General features: G+C 45.9%; 1 protein-coding gene across 2 annotated transcripts; it reads left to right on the top strand.

The window, feature by feature from the left end:
- Positions 1 to 531: 531 nt before the first annotated feature.
- Positions 532 to 5072, top strand: LOC129865497 (serine/threonine-protein kinase WNK1-like). Of its 2 annotated transcripts, none has more exons than XM_055938344.1 (2): positions 532 to 1026; positions 3156 to 5072. In XM_055938344.1, exon 2 carries the CDS (start codon positions 3812 to 3814, stop codon positions 4691 to 4693), a length of 882 nt encoding a protein of 293 aa, XP_055794319.1. In that variant the 5' UTR covers positions 532 to 1026; positions 3156 to 3811; the 3' UTR covers positions 4694 to 5072. The 2 variants fall into 2 exon arrangements, with proteins under 2 accessions (XP_055794319.1, XP_055794318.1); XM_055938343.1 differs by having other exon boundaries at positions 532 to 1245.
- The last annotated feature ends 17194 nt before the right edge of the window (positions 5073 to 22266 follow it).

The following is a 22266-nucleotide window of genomic DNA, read 5'->3' as shown; positions in this document are numbered from 1 at the left end:
CTGCGCAGGCTCTTCATCCCAACATCTGGAAACAAGCACTTTTCGCAGGTGCTATATCAGATGTATGTAATTGTAATGTTATTTCAATATAAGTACTCTGACATTTACAAATAAGTATATTATTCTCATTAAGAAAAGCTCAAATGAATGGTGTTCATTGTCCACATGAAAAAGACAACAGACAACAAAAAACAACCTCACACAAAATCAGAACGCATTACTGTGAGACAGTAACGTTAAGAGCTCTTCTTAGCCTACTATGTTATAGCTGAATCAATTTAGGGGGCAGGGAAGTTGACAGTCTGAGTCTACTCTCCCCTGGATAAAAAGTGACATGTCCCCATACTCCATGGTCTTTTTGGACAGTGTATCCGTATAAAATGTTGAAGCCAGTCTGCTATCGCTGGCTTCGGTCTCGCCAGTGTGGAAGCAGGCGCGATCCCCCAGGTCTTTGATTTATATAAAAAAAAAGAAGAAAAAAAAAAAAAAAAGCGACTGGCTGACGAGGCCCCACGTCAATACGCAGTTTGGAAGCGCATAGCTTGGCTAGAGCAGTTAGCAACCAGATGCACAGTCGGCGCTCCAGCAAACCTTACATCTGTGGATGAAGCGAACCAAGGGGAAACAGCTGTATGCAGGCTATGTTAGCGACCTGAAACGGCAACATCTGACTGTGGACACGTAGGAGAGAGTCTTTGCCTACATACATTGTGTTGTCATTTTCTCTCTGCTGTTTTGTGGATAACAAAAGCGCATTCGATTCGAACGGAGTCATTGGAACAGACGAGTGAACGAGAATTGAACCGCAGTGGATGTCTTGCTCTTTCTGTGTTCACATCGTAATACAACTGTAGCTGAGTAATCGCATGGAGATGGAGTAAAATTGAGGTCATCTGGAATTGAATTGCGGCTGAGAGATGGAGAATTAGTTTTGTCCGCTCTGATCTAATAGGAGGGAGAGAAGAACTGCTGGATACATAGCGGATACAACCCCGATATGAACGTGGCTTTCTCGCTCTGCTTGAGGTAGCTGCTAAAGCCAATGAAAGACGGCGGTCTTGAGAACGCATACGGTCACTTTGGAATGTAGATATACGCGTTTATTCTTGCACATTTAAAAAAAAAAAACAACGAATGTGTTCTAATACTAGTAACTAGGACTATCGTTGCATTTTTTTGTTGTTGAATTACTCTTCAAGTATCAACCAACCGATCTTCTACGGGAGAATGGCCATGATACAAAAGGTAATGCCTTTACCAATCATGTTGTTGATATAGCTGGAAAGTGCATGCATATTGACATCCAGGTATACTAGCTTGATTCTTGGCTGTTTCGCTACGAAATATAGCTTTTTGGCTAACTTCTACGGCTCGCTATAGCGCGTGCTGTGGAAAACCGTATCGGCGTTCTGTGTTGCATCGCCTGGGTTTGCTTAACATGCCTGGCATTGGTCACTATTGCAATTACTGCTAGTTTGTTGTAACAACCGCTAACTATTTATCTGCATTGTGCGCTCTGTCTGGAAGTCATTTTATGCGCGAGACTATCCATATCCAGCGCGAGCGTAAAGTAACCAGGACTACCTTGCGTTCGTTTTCATGTTCCTCACGAGGTTTTTTACCTGACTAAGTTAGCTAGCTAGTTGTCCAAGTTGACGACAAATAACATAACTATTTCGCTGTACACTCGCTTTGGTACAGACCCCTTGACAGTCGATAGATGTGCCTGTTCGTTGTAGAATTCATTATAGCTACGGCAAGACAGCACTGCAGAAGTGTAGCTAGCGAACTATTCCTCTATGGTTAGCCAGTTATGCTAGCTAGCTATAAAGACGAGTGGGAAGGGAAAGGCCACAGAGCGTACTCTTCAATAAAGGTAAATGAATAACGTAACATTTATGATCGGAAGAAAATATAATACAAACTCGAGTCACCATTATCAGATATTATTGGCAGCGTCAATGTTTTTCGGTGTAAAACAATAATAATAATATTAGCTTGCTCACGGTATCGATTCGACCCACGAAATTAATGAGATAATTTATTCTCAGATTGACGACCCGTCAACGTCATTCATGTGTGTCACGTTTAACCAGGTTCAGATGTTTTTTTAAATTTTCTTTGTAATTACATTTCAGTCACTTCGGATTTATTATCTTAATTTAGGCATTTCTAAGAAAATCTGTTAATAAATTATCTGCGTATGGTCAGAAATCTGGTAAACGAGATTATACATTACCAGTGGAAATTACTCGTGGAAAAATATTGATAGTACAATTATGGGGAATATTTTTTTTTTGTGTGCTTAATTAATATTCAGACATGTCCATACATTTCTGAACAAGAGTAATGGAATGGGTAGCGAGCTAATTCGTTTTTAGATGCCACACTGTTTTACGTCCTAAATTGCACACTTCCATATCAGTGCTTCTCAAACCACTCATCGGGGACCCTTCTTCCTTCCACAATGGAAAAGTTTAAACTGAATCCTTGGGACATCCCAACTCTGACGCTACTCCTAAATGGTTAATGCATGGCTCTCCAACCCCGTTCCTGGAGCGCACCATTCTGTAGGTTTTTACACCAACCCTAATCTAGCGCACCTGATTCTAATACTTAGCTGGTTGATAAACTGAAGCGGGTTAGTTACAACTGGTGTTGAAACGAAAACCTACAGAAAGTTTAAGGTAGGGATGTCCCAAGGATCCCAGATAGCACTAACCTTTTCACAATTTTTTTGTAACTCTGAACTAGCTCACCTGATTCACCTATTCAAGGGATTGATGATTTGTTGACACGTTGAATCAGGTGTGCTAGTTCTGGAATAGATCAAATACATGGAACGGCTAGGGTTCCCCTGAGGAGAGGTTTGATAACCACTGTCATATAGTAAACTATATGTAGGGAATAGCGCCGGTCAAAAGTAGTGTACTATGTAGGGACTAGAGTTCAATTTGGGATGTGTAAAACCAAGTCTCCTGTTCTGCAGCTGCAGTAGTGCATGCCAAACCAAGCTACTCTCTGAATTGTTTTACGCTGTAACCCTGAGGTCAAGCAGAGTCAGGGTTGAGGTTTACAGTTACTTTAAATTTGGATATGCAATTAAACCAAACTTCTCTGCCTCATTCCTTCACTCTCCCTCTGTTCTCTTTTAGTGAATCTGGACCTGGCTTTGGAGGCAGTGGAGTTAATGGTGTGAGTGAGTTTTCTCCCTCCCCCACCATCACTACAGAGACACGCCAGAGGCTGTCCACTGTCCAGGCCCAAGCAGTCAGCCTGAGCCTGCTAGTACAGACTATCTGGCCTCCTCTTCTTGTGGTCCCTTATGCTCAATGAAGGCTATCTCTGGGTCGCTACAGGATGGATGGTGTGGATTTGACGGTCCTTGTGTGTCATCATCAGCGCTTGCTCCTCTGTGACTGTTTCCTGTTCTTTTCCATTTATAAAAGAACGCCCCCTCTTCTGGGCCCAACCACCCCTGAGCGCTGTAAAAGTTATAGTAACTGTTGTTGTTAAGTGACACTTACAGAGGAGGTTAAGTTAACTCTCCCCCCATCCAAACTCCACAGAGGGTTTTCTCCAGAGGTTTTATTTTATATACCCATATTATATATTTCCCCCCTCTCAGGAGTTTGTTTGGAAGACGCACAGGTGTTTGGTTCTTCACAACAAAAGTTTTGGTTTATTGTTGGTTGAGGTTTACAGTTACTTTTTCTCAAGTTTTGGTTCTTCCTTGTAATTTATTTATACTTTATATTTTGGAGGTTTTTTTGCTCATTGCTCACTCACCCCCTGGAATAAATAAAACAAGATGTCGGAAACAGACAAGTTCCTTGCCCCTTTCCCTCCGCCGCCCAAGAATGTGAATGGTTCCAGCTCGGACACGTACCTTGGTGAGAATTTGGGAACTGACGGTGTCCGCCGCCGCCGCCACACCATGGACCGCGACCCCAAACAGGCCGAGCATCGCTTCTTCCGGCGCAGCGTCATCTGTGACTCGAACGCCACCGCCTTAGACCTCCCCAGCAAGGCCGTCATCCTCACCTCCCCGCCCGACTGTGAGCCCCCCAGCCTGGGCTGTCTCTCCCTGGCTGTCCCCTCTGTGGTGGTACCCGAGCCTTGTCTGGCGGTGGCCGAGGTGGAGGCAGATGAGGAAGGAGGGGATGGGACTTGTATTGCGGTATTAGGGCCCAGTGTTGGTGGTGGTACTAGAGCGGATGGTATGGTAGTGCAGATAAAGCCAAGCACGGCAGTATTGGATGTTTGCGGCGGAGAGAAAGTAAAGAAGCTGTCGTCGTTAGCCGCCGCAGAGGCTCCTGGAATCGAGGAGGTGGTGCCCAGTAAAGCGGGGGAGCCCGCGGAGGAGGAGAGCGGTAGTGTTACAGAGGAGATGCGAGAGGAGAAGGAGAAGGGGGCCGCTAAGGCCCTATTAGAGGAGCAGAAGAGGGAAGCAGAGAAGAAGGTTCAGGACGACATAGAGGAAGTAGAGACCAAGGCCATAGGGACCTCGCTGGATGGACGCTTCCTAAAGTTTGACATCGAGATCGGACGTGGATCCTTCAAGACGGTCTACAAGGGCCTGGATACGGAGACTACAGTGGAGGTGGCGTGGTGCGAACTGCAGGTAAGACACAACCCAATCATTTACTATCCTTCTTTACTTACTTACTCTCTGCTCGGAGTAACATTTTAAGCAATGTTTTATTGTAGTGGCAAACTAAAGTACCTAAATAGATTGGCGTACACAAAATTTCCCAGGTAGGAAGATACAGATAAGGTGCGGAAGGAAGGATGTAGCTTGCTATACCTCGTCTGATAAAGATCACACAGGGTTGATAGATGGATGATGTCAGAGCAGCGCGGAGGTAAGATGATGCCCAGCAAGGGTGCAACTTGCGGGTGCCGATGCAACAGCCCAGACAGACAGAATGGCACACAGGATGTTGTTGCTAGTTTCTACATTCTTATTCTGTACGAGAAGTTGTTTTTGTGGTCATGGTTCCCATAGTGCTTAATGTGGGTCATTCATTGAAGAAGCCTGGAGAGAGAGAGAGAGGAACATGTCCGCTATAAAGTTTCACGTTTGGCAGCCAGCCAGTCATATGACTGGATCTTATTTGAATTCACAGCTCCGTTTAGAATCTAGCACAGCTCTAGCTCACGTGGTGGAAGGAGCAGTTGGTTGCTTGGCTCTGTGATACGGTCACTGATAACTAACTCCCAAATCCCTCCACGAAGGTGCCTCAGTTTGGGGTCAGGTAAGCAGGCGCGGAGGTTAGTTTAAAAATAACACCTTGGGGTTAAACAGCTGTAACTCGGGGTGTCTCTCTAATGGCACCCTATTCCCTTTATAATCGACCACTTTGACCAGCGCTTGAGGGGCACAGTAAAGGGAAAAGGGCACCATTTGGAACGCATTACAAGGGGTCCGTGTTAACCATGTTGTTAATGAAACTCAGTAGGTTCTCATTTAGAGTGCGTTCAGGTCACTCACTGCAATAAAGCTGTTTTCCTCCTGAGTAGGAGTCACAAGATGCTGTTTCTCCCTCTCTGCTGAATTTCACTTGTTCTGCAGCCTTTTCTTTCAAAGAGATGCTTGTGAGTTGTGACTGAGCCCTGGTCCCAGCTCTGTGGCCTAGATGCTACTTTCAACGTTTGTTGTCACTATGACTTACGCTACAACTTGTTAGTCATACAGTCAGTTGGGCTCAGGTACTAGAAAACTGTCCAATCACAGTCCTCCCCTATAATCCACAACCGTGGATTTGAATCACATCACTCAGTCGCCTGGTTGCAGCTGATCGCATGTGGACGTGACGATGCCCCTTCAAGCATCATCCAGGCAGCTCATCCAATAGTGAATTCTTAATGTCTATAAAGAGCTCCTGGTCTGTAGATTAAGGTTATGTTATGTAAATGTGTGTATCCACTCTAACCACAGGTAACATAATGTACATTGCATGTAGTGTTAAGACCGCTATTGGGCCTGCTGGCTGGGTAATCCTATGGATGGATGACTGTTTGTGTTTGTCAGACGGTTTTGTAAGACAGACTATGCACTTCTACTGACATGGGATGAAGTAGTGGGAGTGGGGTTACACACACCACCACGCTCTCACACGCTGCCTGGGTGGGCGTGGCGTCATGAGAGCATCTGGAATTGGTCGGTGACTGTTTGTGTGACGTGTGTGAAGAGTTGCGGGGGGGTGGGGTGCATCCCTCAATAGCTGATCCAAAGCAGTCCCATCCCAGAGGGAATGAAAGAAGGATGGAGGGAAAGAAAGGAGGGGGGAGTGGAGGGGTAGTGGGGTCGTAGGTCATGAGTAGGCGCAGCGAGGGGTTGATGACAATGTTTGCCTTTGACAAAGAGAGGGAGCAGAATGAAAAGGGGAAGTGGAGACACACACACACACACACACACACACACACACACACACACACACACACACACACACACACACACACACACACACACACACACACACACACACACACAGAGGAGTGCCTGGCCTTGTATGCTGCAGTGGCCCTCTGTCCTTTTGTAGGCCATGGCTGAGAGTTGGTTGTTGGGCGGAGGAACTCTAGAAGGAAACCACATTTTAATTGGTCAATGTTTTCTGAACTTGAGGGACAGTGGGGGGAAATGAGGAAGAATAATCTAGGATGCGTCCAAAACGGCTCCCTATTTATTGCACTACTGTTGACAAAGACAGCAAGGCCCATAGGGCTCTGGTCAGAAATAGTGCACTCTATGGGGAATAGGGTGCCATTTGGGATGTTACCCTTGTCGGCGGTCGTGTTTTAGAGGGAATTTCAAGGTTTTTGAGCACCAGGCTAAGTAGAGGGGGAGGGACCGAGCACCTCTGAGCGTTATTCTAATGCCATTCATGCTGAGCTTGAGAGAGAATTTCTGTGGTCTCTTTCTCAATGCAGATTGTCTATGTTTGCGGACATAATTTAAAAAATCTATTAATACACGTTTTTTTTGGGTGGGGGCGGGTCAAGTTAGTCTTGTCCCATTGCTGCCACTCCCGTACGGACTCGGGAGAGGCGAAGGTCAAGAGAGCCATGCCTCCTCCGAAACACGACCCTGCCAAGCCGCACTGCTTCTTGACACACAGCTCACTTAACCCAGAAGCCAGCCTCACCAATGTGTCTGAGGAACCACTGTACTACTGGCGACCGATGTCAGCGTGCATGAGCCGGCCGCCACAAATAGTCGCTAGGACACGATGGGGACAAGGACATCCCAGCTGGCCAAACCTCCACCTAACCCGGATGACTCTGGGCCAATTGTGCACCGCCGGCTGCGACTCAATCCGGGATCGAACCCGAATCTGTAGTGACGCCTCAAACACTGCAATACAGTGCCTTAGACCGCTGTTCCACTCGTGAGGCCTGTGTTTGGGGACAGATTTAACCTAACATTACTTTGAAATGTCTTTCTCTTAAGTTTAGGTTTTTGTATGACTTTCTATGCTGATAATGTTTTTAAACAGTGATAGGATCTTAAAGAGCCACTGAACACGCCGATTGGCACGTGTGTTTTTCTGTTGCTCATTAGAAAAACTAGATTTCAGTCTTAGTGGTGTGTCTCCTGACCGATTTCCACTTTTGGTTAATGGTGTTTGTCCCTCATGAGACACTAGATGCGGAAGCCTATTTCATTTCCTCAACGTCCCCAGAAATCTTTAATGAATTTTTACATTTTGGCCGAGTATGTTTTTAGATGCACAATTTTTCATCCATCGAAGGTGTTTGATGCAGTATTTCTCAAGTACAAAAAGTGCTACGTGTTATCTTATGTAAACAGTCAGAGCTGCTGGGCAGGTCTGTCTCACTGTCTATGCTATTGGGTAGAGGGCAATCTCCACAGCTGTTCACCCTATGTTAGTGGGCAAGTGGACACCCCCACCTTCATTTACCCGATGTGACACGCAGATGTTCCAAACTCCGTTTTAGACCAGACTGACTTCATCCCATTTACACTTTAGTAAATTTGGACACTAGAATAACTGTTTCTGACTCATATCGATTCCATATAGGCCGTTTTCAAAGGGATTTGTTGCTTTATGAAGGCAGTCACTCTTTTTAATTACTTAGCCTACCCCTCTATATACTTGACTGATATTTGCAATTTATATCCTTCGCCGCCATGGGAACTCTATTCTTTATTTCATCTTCCTTGTATGGAATTAGGGCACAGGGATATGACTGTGAGCTAGGAGACTGCAGTCAGCTAAGCTTTGTGGAACGTTAGTTAAGTTATTTATGAGAAGTTCTGGAGATAAGCTAAACTGTTTTGTTTCTTTTGTGGGAAGTGAGGGAGAAAGAGAGACTAAGAGGGGGGTTGACTTCAGTACTGCAGCATCACTTGGTCTCCTTCTCAAACTGAGCGGGATGGTTGACGGGTTCTGAAATGACACCATAATGGTTTGTTAACATCCCTGTTAGTAGTGAGCATTTCTCCTTTGCCAAGATAATCCATCCACCTGACAGCTGTGGCATATCAAGAATCTGATTTTAAACAGCATGATCATTACACAAATGCACCTTATGCTGGGGACAATAAAAGGCCACTCTAAAATGTGACGTTTTGTCACACAAGACAATGCCAAAGATGACTCAAGTTTTGAGGGAGTGTGCAATTGACATACTGACTGAAGGAATGTCCACCAGAGCTGTTGCCAGATAATGTAATGTTAATTTCTCTACTATAAGCCGCCTCCAACTTCGTTTTAGAGAATTTGTCAGTATGTCCCACCGGCCTCACAATCATAGACCACTTGTATGGCGTCGTGTAGGCGAGCGGTTTGTTTATGTCAATGTTGTGAACAGACGGTGGGGTTATGGTATGGGCAGGCATAAGCTACGGACACCGAACACAATTACATTTTATTGATGACAATTTCATTGCACAAAAATACAGCGAAAGTTCCTGAGGCCTATTGTGAGGCCATTTTTTTTAAAGGTATCTGTTAGTGATGCACCGATATGATGCACCCGCAAAAAACGATACCGATATATACAATTTTAGTGGCCTTTTAAGCATTCTAGCATTCTACAGTTAACTATTTAACACACACACACACAGACGCAGCGGTCTAAGGCACTGCATCTCAGTGCAATAGGCGTCACTACAGTCCCTGGTTCGAATCCAGGCTGTATCACATCCTGCCCATAGGGAGTCCCATAGGGCGGCACACAATTGGCCCAGTGTCATCCAGGTTTGGCCGGGGTAGGCCGTCACCGTAAATAAGAATTTGTTCTTAACTGACTTGCCTAGTTAAATAAAGGTTACACACACCACACTGACCAAAAAGTTATTTTGTTGGCATTTACGTATGTACCCATTACTAGTAAAACATAATCAAAACCTATTTCTTTCACTTACTTGCTGTGCTGTGTCGTTGTTCAGTCGTTTCATTCTCAACCAGGATTTCTATGGAACGCCGTTTGCGTGTCAAAAAAGATACACGACAAATAACACTTTGACCAATCAGGACCTGAATATGACTGCACGTCACATAATAATTTAACGCGTTCATACATTTTTTAAGTAGTTATTACACATTGATTACACTCTCGTATTTTATATGTCACAACGATACATCGATACGTATGCTTTGATGCTGGTAAAGTTGTCTCGCGCACCTACAGTGCTGGTCATTAAAAAAAACATAGCAAAACGACAATCTGTTTAAGTAGCTATATAACTAGGTGTCTTTATATAAATTAGGGTTATTTTAGAAGGCAGTTCTTTTTCGGACCCATCTATGTGAAGCTAGCCACAATAAGGATTAGCCACAATAGTGGACTTTGTGGTTAGCCTTCAAAATACAAATACTATTTGTATTCATTTGCGTCACTGTCAATGACATACTTTTATTTTGAAGGCAAACTGCAAATTGCACTTGTGGCTAATTCTTACTGTGGCTAGCTTCACAACACATACATAACCCAGTCTGGTTGAGCCTCACTAGCCAGATGAAGCTAGCTGGATGCTTATAACATTAGTTTAGGCAACAGGGTTAAGTAGCTGGCTAGCTATTTATTTTCATGAACTGAAGTTCAATTTCAATAGGCGAACAACAAATGGCAACCTAGCTAATACTTACTCACAAGGATTCTGAAATCATTGCTAAGAATAATGCAGTTTTAACTGGTCATTGTTTTCAGGCTGGTTGTATTGGTGCCAGCTAGATACCAAGCTAAAGCTAGCTACCCCAGAAGTTGCGGTAGAACAAATTATGCTTTATTACCAACGCGGTATTGTAAACACATCGTTCATGGCCGGTGTTTGCTTGTTTGCAGACTTTTTTGTACAGGTTTGACAGTGCTACTGTATCTTTTTTGACACGCAAAGACCCAAACGGGTCGTTCCATAGTATGTATGTCGTGAAACTAATAGCAGTGACGCTATTACTGTGTAACTCCGGTAGGGCAACATCTGAAAAATAGCGCACTTGGTTGTGTGTACTGGTGCTCGACCAGTCGGCAAAAGCCAACATCACCCACGACAGAGAACGGTTGATTGTCAAGGGCAATGAATTGCTTTAATGGATTTCGCCTTTGAGTTGTCTCGCTGAAATTTTGTTACTCTTTCAAATGACTGCTTGACTTGTTGACTGCTTGATCCACACAGCAGACATTGTGAGCTAGGTTAGGAATGCTGTGTTGCATGTGTACCGCAACATTTTACGTGGCATCATTATGTCATGTACCTACGTTAAATAGGTATGCACGTCAGCTTTGACATCAGTTTTGCACATCGCCGTTAAACTAGACATCGGCCAATACCGATGTTGGCATTTTTAGCTAATATCGTCCGATTCTGATATGTTCACTGATATATCGTGCATCCCTAGTATCTGTGACCATCTGTATTCCCAGTCGTGAAATCCATAGATTAGGGCTCAGGACCTCAGCCTGGGGTGAAGGTTCACCTTCCAAGAGGAAAACGACCCTAAGCACACAGCCATGACAACGCAGGAGTGGTTTTGGGACAAGTCTCTGAATGTCATTGAATGGCCCAGCCAGAGCCCGGACTTGAACCTGATCGAACATCTCTGGAGAGACCTGAAAATAGCTGTGTAGCGACGCTCCCTATCCAACCTGACAGAGCTTGAGAGGATCTGCAGTGAAGAATGGAAGAAACTCCCCAAATACAGGTGTGCATAGCTTGTAGCATCATACCCCAAGAAGACTCGAGGCTGTAATCGCTGCCAAGGTGCTTCAACAGAGTACTGAGTAATGGGTCTGAATACTTGTAAATGTAAAATTTCAGTTAATGTGTTTCATTTTTTTTGGGGGGGGGGGACAGTTCTAAAAACCTGTTTTTGCTTTGTCCTTATGGGGTATTGTGGGGTAGATTGATGAGGGTGGAAAATCTATTGAATCAATTTTAGATTGAGGCTGTAACGTACCAAAATGTGTAAAAAGTCAAGGGGTCTGAATACTTTCTGAATGCTCTGTATATGCTCTGAGTACTCACTCTCGCAGCTCTGTTCTTTCAGTGCTTTCTCTGGCTTTCACCTCGTATCGCATGAGTCTCATTCATATATATCTCATGTCTCACTCTCACTTTGGTTTTCCTTTCACAGGAATTATAATGGTGCAATTAGGCAGAGAAGAGATTGCTGCTAGATAAAACAGGGCTACTAAAGATTATATTTGCTCTGAGCTTATTCTCTGGGATTTTTTATTTCTTTTGTGCTTTCTCTCGCTTTCACCTCATGAGTCTCATCACTCTTTCTTTTACCTCATCTCTCTCGTGTCCTAAGATGTCAGAGAGAGGACAGGACAGTGGAAACAAAGCAGTGTTATTGTAACTCAGTGGAGGAGACCTGTAAACCCTCTCATTTTAGGAGACACGTTCTTCATTCTGCTTTTGCAGAGTGATAGAAACAGAACCTGACTCACAGTTTGCGCAACACCCCATTCCTCTAGCCATCCGTCTGTCTCTGTTTCTCTCTTTTCCCCCCTCTCCCCCTCGCTGACGTGTTTCCTGTGGTTCCTATCAGGTCTGTGTGACCTTGTGTTGTAGTGGAGAGTAGACAGCAGAATTTTGCTGCCCAAACAGCAACCTATTCCCTATATAGTACACTACTTTTCACCAGAGCCCTATTTGTAGTGCACTAAATCGTGAATAGGGCTCCATTTGGGACATAGACCCAGAGTGCTGCTCTAATGGCCCTTAAACTGGTTGTCATGTAGACTCTTCACTTACACTTGGCTCTCCTTCCTTCTTCCATTATGCTACAGGTCCAGGACCTGCGCCAAGGAAAGTCTAGGCCTACACACACAGCGACACACACGCGCATGACACACACACACACACACACACACACACACACACACACACACACACACTGAAGCAAGACATTTTTGGGGAAAAAACTGCCATAAAGAATGTAGAAGATGTAAATTGACCTGGTTATTCTATATTACAACACAGTAATGGACTAAGAGGTCATACTGGAGGTCTCTCTCTGCTCTGACGTAATCCTTCAGTCGGCCCTGAGCTCTGGGGCTTATCACAGAGATGTTAGTAATCAGAGTAAAGGAATTTGTGAGGGAGATGACTCTGCCTTGTCTGCCCTGCAGCTAAGAGACACACACACACACACACACACACACACACACACACACACTGAGATCTCAGAGGCAATGGCTAAGTGAGCAAGGGAGAGAGCGAGAGCTTGTGTCCCAAATGACACACTATTCCCTATTTAGGCTAGTGCACTGGCTCAAAAGTAGTGCACTATGTAGAAAATGGTGCACTATGTAGGGAGTTCTGGGATACAGCCATCGTGTCGTCATCAGTGAATAATGCAGAGGATGTGAACAGAGAGGAGGAGTGCCAAATAGCAATCTATTCTCTTTATAGTGCACTACTTTTAACCAGAGCCCTGATCAAAGGTAGTGCACTATAAAGGGAATAGGGTGCCATTTTTGACAGCCAGAGCTAGAGGAGGAAGAAACCCAATCCCATGGATCTGAGCCACAGCCATTTCCCTTCTCTTCCCCTGATTCATTGTTGAAGTACTTTGTGTGTGTCAGTGTTGGGTCAGAGGAAGACAGAGCAGAGGCGAAGGGGCTGCGCTTCCTTCATTTACAAACTGTGTGTGTATCTTGAGTGTGTGCGTTTACACGTTTTGAGTGTGAGATACAGGAACATCAGTCTGTAATGGAAATCTACTGAATGTTTGCCTTTTCTCTGAAAGATATGATTGACAGTTATTTAAAAAAAAATCTTTCTCGTTCTCTCTCTTCTGCTTGGCATTTTATCACTCAGCTAGTAAATTTGTCCGTCTGGTTTCGTCTTTGGGCTCCGTGTCTGCTGAAAGCATTTGTCTTTCTCTTACCTCCCCCTCTCTCTGTCAGAGCCTTGTGGGTGGGATAAGGTTTTTGAGTGGCGCAGTGTGGTGTAGAGGATTTGCGTGGTTTGAGTTGCGGCAGCAGTCAGACTAGGCTACACTAGAGCGACAGTGGGGTTGTTCAGTAACAGGGCCGTGAACAAGGCTGGGGGAATTGGGGACAAGTGAAGCGCCTGTGTGACAGTGGGGTTGTTCAGTAACAGGGCCGTGAACAAGGCTGGGGGAATTGGGGACAAGTGAAGCGCCTGTGTGACAGTGGGGTTGTTCAGTAACAGGGCCGTGAACAAGGCTGGGGGAATTGGGGACAAGTGAAGCGCCTGTGTGACAGTGGGGTTGTTCAGTAACAGGGCCGTGAACAAGGCTGGGGGAATTGGGGACAAGTGAAGCGCCTGTGTGACAGTGGGGTTGTTCAGTAACAGGGCCGTGAACAAGGCTGGGGGAATTGGGGACAAGTGAAGCGCCTGTGTGACAGTGGGGTTGTTCAGTAACAGGGCCGTGAACAAGGCTGGGGGAATTGGGGACAAGTGAAGCGCCTGTGTGACAGTGGGGTTGTTCTGTAACAGGGCCGTGAACAAGGCTGGGTGAATTGGGGACAAGTGAAGCGCCTGCGTCAGACAGGCTGTATGATTTACCTCTGAAGAAGCATGACCCAGCTGTGCTTTCTCGCTCTCTCTCTCATTCGCGCTCTCTCTCTGTCTCTAGCTGTCTCTCTGTGTGTGTGTGTGTGTCGCTCTCTCTGTGTCTCTCTCTTTCCATCTCGCTGTCTTCCTCTACTTTTTCTCGTTTCTCGTTTTCGTCAGAGACGCTTGTCTGTTCTCACATTTTAAGCTAACTGTCTGCTCTTTATTTTCACAGCCCATCTCTCCTCAGTAGCACAGAGCGCTAGGCTAAATGCTAAAAATCCCAACTGCAGTAGACTAAAAGCTAGAAACTCAAGAGCAATAGGCTAAATGCTAGGCTAATAGCTAACATAAAGCAGGTCAGCCTGGCCTGCTCTGAAAGAAAGGGAAGGTGGATACCTAGTCGGTTGCACAACTGAATGCATGCAATCAAAATGTCTCTTCTGCATTTAACCCAACCCCTCTGAACCAGAGACGTGCGAGGGGCTGCCGTTATCGTCATCGGCACCCGGGGAGCAGTTGTTGTTGTGGGTTAACTGCCTTGCTCAAAGGCAGAACGGCAGATTTCCCATCTTGCTGGTTCGTGGATTTGAACTAGTGACCTTTCGGTTACTGACCCAACGCTCTTAACCGCTATGCCACTTACAGCACTGAATTGGTGATCTCCTGTAGGTTTCAATGCCGGTCTTTTTAAAGGGAGCGAAAGAAGGGGAGAGAGATGGTGGCATGCCAAGGCTTGTTCTTTCTCTCCGCTCCTCTTGAGATGGGGATCTAAACTATGTGAAGATGCTTGCTGTAATTCCCCAGATTTCCTCAGGGCCAACCAAGACTCTGAGTTTATGAAGAAATGTTTTTATCTTCTCTTGAAGGCAGTAAACTGCTCACGTTTTCACTGCTCACCCCTACACCTCCCGCCTGCTCACCCCTACATCTCCTGCCTGCTCACCCCTACACCTCCTGCCTGCTCACCCCTACACCTCCTGCCTGCTCACCCCTACACCTCCTGCCTGCTCACCCCTACACCTCCTGCCTGCTCACCCCTACACCTCCTGCCTGCTCACCCCTACACCTCCTGCCTGCTCGTCCCTACACCTCCTGCCTGCTCGTCCCTACACCTCCTGCCTGCTCGTCCCTACACCTCCTGCCTGCTCGTCCCTACACCTCCTGCCTGCTCGTCCCTACACCTCCTGCCTGCTCGTCCCTACACCTCCTGCCTGCTCGTCCCTACACCTCCTGCCTGCTCGCCCCTACACCTCCTGCCTGCTCGCCCCTACACCTCCTGCCTGCTCACACCTACACCTCCTGCCTGCTCGCCCCTACACCTCCTGCCTGCTCACACCTACACCTCCTGCCTGCTCACACCTACACCTCCTGCCTGCTCGTCCCTACACCTCCTGCCTGCTCGTCCCTACACCTCCTGCCTGCTCGCCCCTACACCTCCTGCCTGCTCACACCTACACCTCCTGCCTGCTCGCCCCTACACCTCCTGCCTGCTCACACCTACACCTCCTGCCTGCTCACACCTACACCTCCTGCCTGCTCGTCCCTACACCTCCTGCCTGCTCACACCTACACCTCCTGCCTGCTCACCCCTACACCTCCTGCCTGCTCACCCCTACACCTCCTGCCTGCTCACCCCTACACCTCCTGCCTGCTCCCCTACCTCCACCTCTGTTTTACCTCCCATTATAAACAATGCAAGTGACTCGTTCCTACGTCATACTTCCGTGTTAATGTCCCTGGTGTTTTGAATGGACTTGATGATTAAATCATCAGATTCATGAACATGTGGTTACATCAGATATATAAAATACTACATGTGTGTGTTTGGATGAATTTACTTCTGCCAGATGCTTTTCAGTTTTAGTGCTGAAGACCTTTTTTTTGCTACGTTTTTGCCTATTGAATACCAGCCTACAAAAGATCACAAATGACAAGGCTACTAGCATAGCGTATTGGCTCCATTACTAACCTCTTCTCTCTGGCCCGTCATCAATTTCCTTCATGCTGATTGTCTCTAAATCATTTTCTGGAAAGAGTTTTGTAAAGCCCATGCTGTTTGTGGAACGACAGACACACAGTCTGGAAGGAGGGCCCGGCCCAAGTGTGTTTCAGATTTAGAAAATTGAGGGGTTATGTTTTATATGAGCCAGTTAAACAATAGTGACATTGTCAAAATAATTAAACTAATCAGTTCACATTCTTAACTACAAAACCCCATATTGACAGATGGCTGCAAGTATAAAATCAGTGGAGTTGGATTCCTATTTTGTTTTCCCTTGAGTGAGTCTCCAATTAACTTTCCCTCCAACTCTCCTGCACCTCCCCTTTCCCTCCAACTCTCCTATTCAACCACCCACAATCCCACCCTCCCTATTTCCCAACTCCCTTGTGAACCTTCCAGAACTCCTCCACTTGCTACCCTCCACCCCATTCACCCACCACTCTCCTGGCTAGACTAACTTACCAATCAGTGTTGTTAGCTGACCGGTTCATTGAGTGACTGACATAACAACTGAAACTGATGATGTCAACCACATTTAAAAATGGCACCTTGTGTGTTCTACTGTTCTAACTCTCAGGACGGCAAGTTGAGACCCGATTTGAGAACCCCCCCAATTGTTAAAAACGAAATATATGTTGCCCATCCCTGACCTATATGAACTAGTGCAGAAAACAGGCTTGCTGCAATGCAATCTACAGTAGGAACATATTCACTAACAATGCGTTATGATGACATAACTTGGCCTACTTGTGACTTACATATCATGACCTTAAAGAACTGGTGCTGTGGTTTTCACTTTCAATAGCACTACCCTGCCACAATGGATCCAGAGAGAGAACAAACCTATTGATCAACAGGCCTTATGTGAGCCTCGGTGGCTAAAACTGGGATAAACTAGACTGCTTGTTCACTTCACTGCATCAGCGTAAGCTGAGCTGCACTGCAGTGACTGTGCTGCCTGCTGCTCTGTAATTGTGTGTGAGAGAGACAGTCTGTTGTGGTTGATGATGGGTTCTCTGTTGTCCACTGCTCCCTGGTTGGTTGGTTTTCTGTTTGCTCTCGCATTCCCTGGATTCTTGTGGCAGGACGTCAGTCATTTGTAAGAGCGGGCAGCTCACTGGACAAAAAAAACAGGTTAGGGAGGGGGGTGTGTGACCCACCTCTCCTCTCCTTTCTACACTCTCCCCACTCCATTGTTCCCTTTCAGAATAACCCAAACCAAGCAGAAAGACCCAATCATGAGCATTGTATCTAGCTGTCTTGATGCATAGAATTGTCAAGTCCTCCATTATGGCTCCTGAGTGGCGCAGTGGTCGAAGGCACTGCATCTCAGTGCAAGAGGCATCACTACAGTCCCTGGTTCGAATCTAGGCTGGCCATGTTTGGGAGTCCCATAGGGGGTGCACAATTGGCCCAGCGTCGTCCGGGTTTGGCCGGGGTAGGCCGTCATTGTAAATAAGAATTTGTTCATTAACTGACTTGCCTAGTTAAATAAAACATGTATTATCCAAATCCTTCCTTCAGCCGTCCTCTCTAGCCGAGCTCTGCTGTGTCGGGCTGATGTGTGAGCTGTGGCTGTGTGGAGATTTGGGCTGCATCTGCTAACCAATATATTACACCAGTTTCTAAAATTGGAGAGTTCATAATTTTTTTTTTTAAGGCCTCAAGTCAAAATCTGTGGTCTAAAAACAAACACATTTTCTCATTTACCGTAAAGGAGGAAGAGCTCATGGTGTCTGTGATCAGAAGGGGAGAGAGACCTACGTTGCAAACTGAGAAGAGAAGAACTGCTGACTCACTGAAGCTTTGGGCTTAATTGACCGTTTGATTTTAATTGGGTCGTTTTCGCTTCGCCTTCTACAATGCCCCCAGGCTCTCAGAGAGGCCTTAAGACACAGTGGAGGAACAGGGTCACTCTTCTGTCTTACTTTCTTTTCCTGTCTCTTTCTCTGCCCCCTCACATCTTCTCTTTCTCTGCCCCCTCACATCTTCTCTTTCTCTGCCCCCTCACTTCTTCTCTTTCTCTGCCCCCTCACATCTTCTCTTTCTCTGCCCCCTCACATCTTCTCTTTCTCTGCCCCTTCCCATCTTTTCCTTCTCCTCTCTCTCTCTGTCTCTGTCTCTCCTTCTCCTCTTTCTCTGTCTCTCTGCCCCCTCCCATCTTCTCCCTCTCTACCCACCCTTATTCGCCCATTCTCAATTCAAAGGGATTTATTGGCATGGGAAACGCATGTTTACATTGCCAAAGCAAGTGAAATAGATAATAAACAAAAGTGAAATAATAAATGTACAGTAAACATTACGCTCACAAAAATGTCAAAATAATAGACATTTCAAATGTCATAGTATAACAGTGTTGTAACAATGTTCAAATAGTTAAAGTACAATAAGGGGAATAAATAGACTCTCTGTGTGTCTCTTGCTCCCTCTCCTTCCCTGTCAGAGATTGATGGAGCCAAAAGGCTCCACAGTTCTCCACGTGCATGCAGCAGGGCTAAACCATATCACATGGTGTCTGTTGAAAGTGGAGCAAGCTGGGATAGGATGGAGAGGTCTTGGCCTATAAAAGAGGGCTAGCCCTGAGCTTTGATCACAGCAATATGAATGGAGTGGTTCCCAAGCAAGAAAACGCAGGAATCTGATGAATGTGACTGCTGCTGTTATAATTGTACTACTATATTGTATGATTTGTCCTAACCCAAGTCAGCATATCCATTATTCAACTGCTCCACTTGGAGAAACCACTGAACTTGAAGGAATGTCAATTTTACAGTAGCTTTTGGGTCAAATGTCACATTTGGTGCGCCTTTCCGCAAACACTATTGGGCTGGACTTCTTACTTTGTCTTTTACTTCTCCTGGAGCGTAGGCCATGAGGAAAAAGGTTGTGAGGATTGAGGGAAGGTGTTCAACTCTCCTTCAACTCTGAGGCTGCCGTGCTGTCACAGACTATTACATCACATGAAGGTCTGTGTTCACCCCCTACCGCAAGGGGAAAGTAGGGCACCCTGCTCTCTGAAAACAAAGTTTTGCAGCCCCAGAAATTGAGTGTGATAATAAAGCAATATAAACGGCCATTTTAAACTCTCAGGGCCTTGCCAGAGAAGTAGTGCCTGTCTTCTTCTCAAGGGTATACGGCTGCTGGCCAGTAACAGATTGTTGTGTTTGTGTGGCTATCGGATCCCACCTCGGTGTCCTCTGTCTCTCTCTGTGTGGATGACGAGGCAGGCTGTATTGTACAGAGAAGGAGAGGGGGGGGGGGGGTGACGGCGGGGCGATGACCTATCACTTTTTATCCAGACCAAAACACAGATGCACTGTGGGAATATTCTAACCCAGCGAAGGAAGGAGCAGGGGAGAGAAAGAAAGAAATATACTTTTTTACCCCCCCTGCTCCTTTTTTTTAGGATCTATAAATAGCAGCACCTCATCTGCCGGGGCTGTTCTGCTGCATGGTCAGAACAGCAGACGCCTGAGAGAGCCTAATGACATGACACACTCGTGACAAGGATTGGAACAGTCTAGAAACGGGGACAGAGACTGACTGACAGGGTTAGAGGTGGGGACAGAGTAGGGATGGGTATGCGTAATTGAATACTCGAACGGAAGTCAAAATTCGATCTTTAACCAGAGATCACCATTATTTCAAATACTGTTAAACTTCTTGGTGGTATGTGCTTTGTGGCTTGTTGTCTTGACGACCACGTCAATTTCCTTTGACTCTAGTGTTCCATTTGTACATTTGCGGGGTACAACATTTTTTAAACCATGGCAAGCATCACACAATTCTAGTCCCTAAATGTAGTTTCCCCTCCATGTCTCACTCACTCAATTGCATTCGGACACAAGCGCCTGTTAGAAATAAATGCCTTTAAAAGCGGTGGGACGGTGGGCATAAATGCCTCTGATGGGATACACGCGCTGCGTTCCGTGCCAAACAACGACAGTTATCACATTCAAAATGCACTGGTTGATTGAAGTAGGGAAATATGTGTCCTGTCTACTTTGCGAACTGCTAGTGCCATTTAGAATTGATTAGCCTAGGCCTGGAAGGTTCTCCCATCTCCAGAGGAACTCTGGAGCTCTGTCAGAGTGACCAAGGCCCTTCTCCCCCGATTGCTCAGTTTGGCCGGGCGGCCAGCTTTAGGAAGAGTCTTGGTGGTTGCAAATTTCTTCCATTTAAGAATTATGGAGGCCGCTGTGTTCTTGGGGACCTTCAATGCTGCAGACTTTTTTGGTACCCTTCCCCAGATCTGTGCCTTGACACAATCCTGTCTCGGAGCTCTACGGACAACTCCTTTGACCTTATTGCTTGGTTTTTGCTCTGACATGCACTTTCAACTGTGGGACCTTATATAGACTGTGTGTGTGTGCCTTTCCAAATAATTTCCAATCAATTGAATTTACCACAGGTGGACTCCAATCAAGTTGTAGAAACAACACAAGGATGATCAATGGAAACAGGATGCACCTGAGCTCAATTTGGAGTCTCATAGAAAAGTTTTTTTTATTCATTTACAAACATTTCTAAAAACCTGTTGTCACTTTGTCATTATGGGGTATTTTGTGTAGATTGAGGAAGTTGTATTTACCCCATTTTAGAATAAGGCTGTAAGGTAACGAAATGGGACAAAGATGGATAAATCTATCTATATAATTTTTATTTTTCAAAGTACCCCCCCCCCCCCCCCCCCCAAAAAAGCATGCAAGTACTGGAATAGTCAACTGCCCGTCCTCCTGACTGAGCAGTAACAGAGACACAGCCCGGTGACAGTGGAGGCACGCTGTGTCCTCTAGCCCATGCCACTGTGCCTGCTGTCACCGCGGTTCAGGTGACCTGTCAATGTCAACACATTCCCATGTCATCTACAGGGCATTGTGTGTGTGTGTGTGTGTGTGTGTGTGTGTGTTAGACGTTACAAACCCTCATATGTGGAACTCATAATTGAGCTCATGTTTCTCTGTGGTTATTTGAGACATTGCATTTTCCATTATCACCTCTCCCACACTCTCTCTGCTCTGGTATGTCATTTCACTTCTTTCCCTGTGATGTGTTGGTTGGCTCAGTGCGTACATGTCACCCCTCGCCTTGGAAGTTTGAGAGAGGAGGGAGGGAGAGAATAAAGGTGGGGGGAGAGATGAGTGTTGGCCTGCCTGCTTGTAAGAGCGAGGGGGGAGAGAAGGGGTGTGTGGGCCTGCCTGCTTGTAAGAGTGAGGGGAGAGAGAAGGGGTGTGTGGGCCTGCCTGCTTGTAAGAGCGAGGGGGGAGAGAAGGGGTGTGTGGGCCTGCCTGCTTGTGAGGGGGAGAGAAGGGGTGTGTGGGCCTGCCTGCTTCAGCTGACCGGTGCTCTCATGTCTCTCCTCTCAGCCACAGAACTCCAGATAACTAGTGGAAGAATGTTAATGTCTCTGCTATGTGGTGAACTGAACTCTACAGTGCAAGGCCAGGCCATGACGCAGTGGTCCTGTACTGCTGCCTTTAGAGGTTCCCTTCTCCCCAAGTTTGTACTTCCAGACACCCTCCCTCTCATGGATTTATCAATGGTGGAAGGTAACGCCCTCCAGCCAATGCTATCACCAATCCAATGCTATTCTCTCTTTTCAGGTAATTATCTTTAAGAGTCCATGACAGTGTCCCACTGCTGCTTTCCGTTACCTTTACTACAGCAGGGATGACCAATCCTGTGGAGATATTTTTGCTATGCACTGCAGCTTTTGTTCCATACCTGCTCCAATAGGGGATCACTACTCTCTAGTGTCTAAAAGGACCAATATGATTGGTTCTCCCTTACAGAGAACTTTTTTTTTAGGGGGGGGGGGGTGGATCAGCTTAATATTGCGGAAAGAATGTTGCTTCCAATGTAATTGTCTGCATCATTTCCAATCCCCCATATTTTTTGGGGTAAATATATATATCCATTCACGTATGCATACATATACACATATATACATACACATACCTACATAGACATACATACTTTTTTTAAAGAGTATACCTTTATTATTATTCCCCGCAAACCCTACCACCGATCCCCCAATTGGAGTAAACTGATAAACATTTCTGTTTTTACCTTCAATTTATACTTATACACATTTTACAGACACAGTCTACTTCATAATAGTTCTCTCTTGTTTGTTCTTAGTCCTTCCTCTATTTCTGTTGTCCATCCAGTTTGATTTCCACTTGTAACTGTGCTATTTCACAATAGCTCCGCACCTATACACATTTCACAGATCCCGTATGCCCTACATTGTTTATCTTGT

The sequence above is a fragment of the Salvelinus fontinalis genome, chromosome 11 (assembly GCF_029448725.1).
Source record: "Salvelinus fontinalis isolate EN_2023a chromosome 11, ASM2944872v1, whole genome shotgun sequence".
NCBI classification, from domain to species: Eukaryota; Metazoa; Chordata; class Actinopteri; order Salmoniformes; family Salmonidae; genus Salvelinus; species Salvelinus fontinalis.
Note: the sequence above shows the minus strand (reverse complement) of the source record. Positions and strands in the feature narration are given on the sequence as shown.

Bases quoted from the DNA above. Each gene is read 5' to 3' on its own strand.
- LOC129865497 (XM_055938344.1), top strand. From the start codon at position 3,812: ATGTCGGAAACAGACAAGTTCCTTGCCCCTTTCCCTCCGCCGCCCAAG.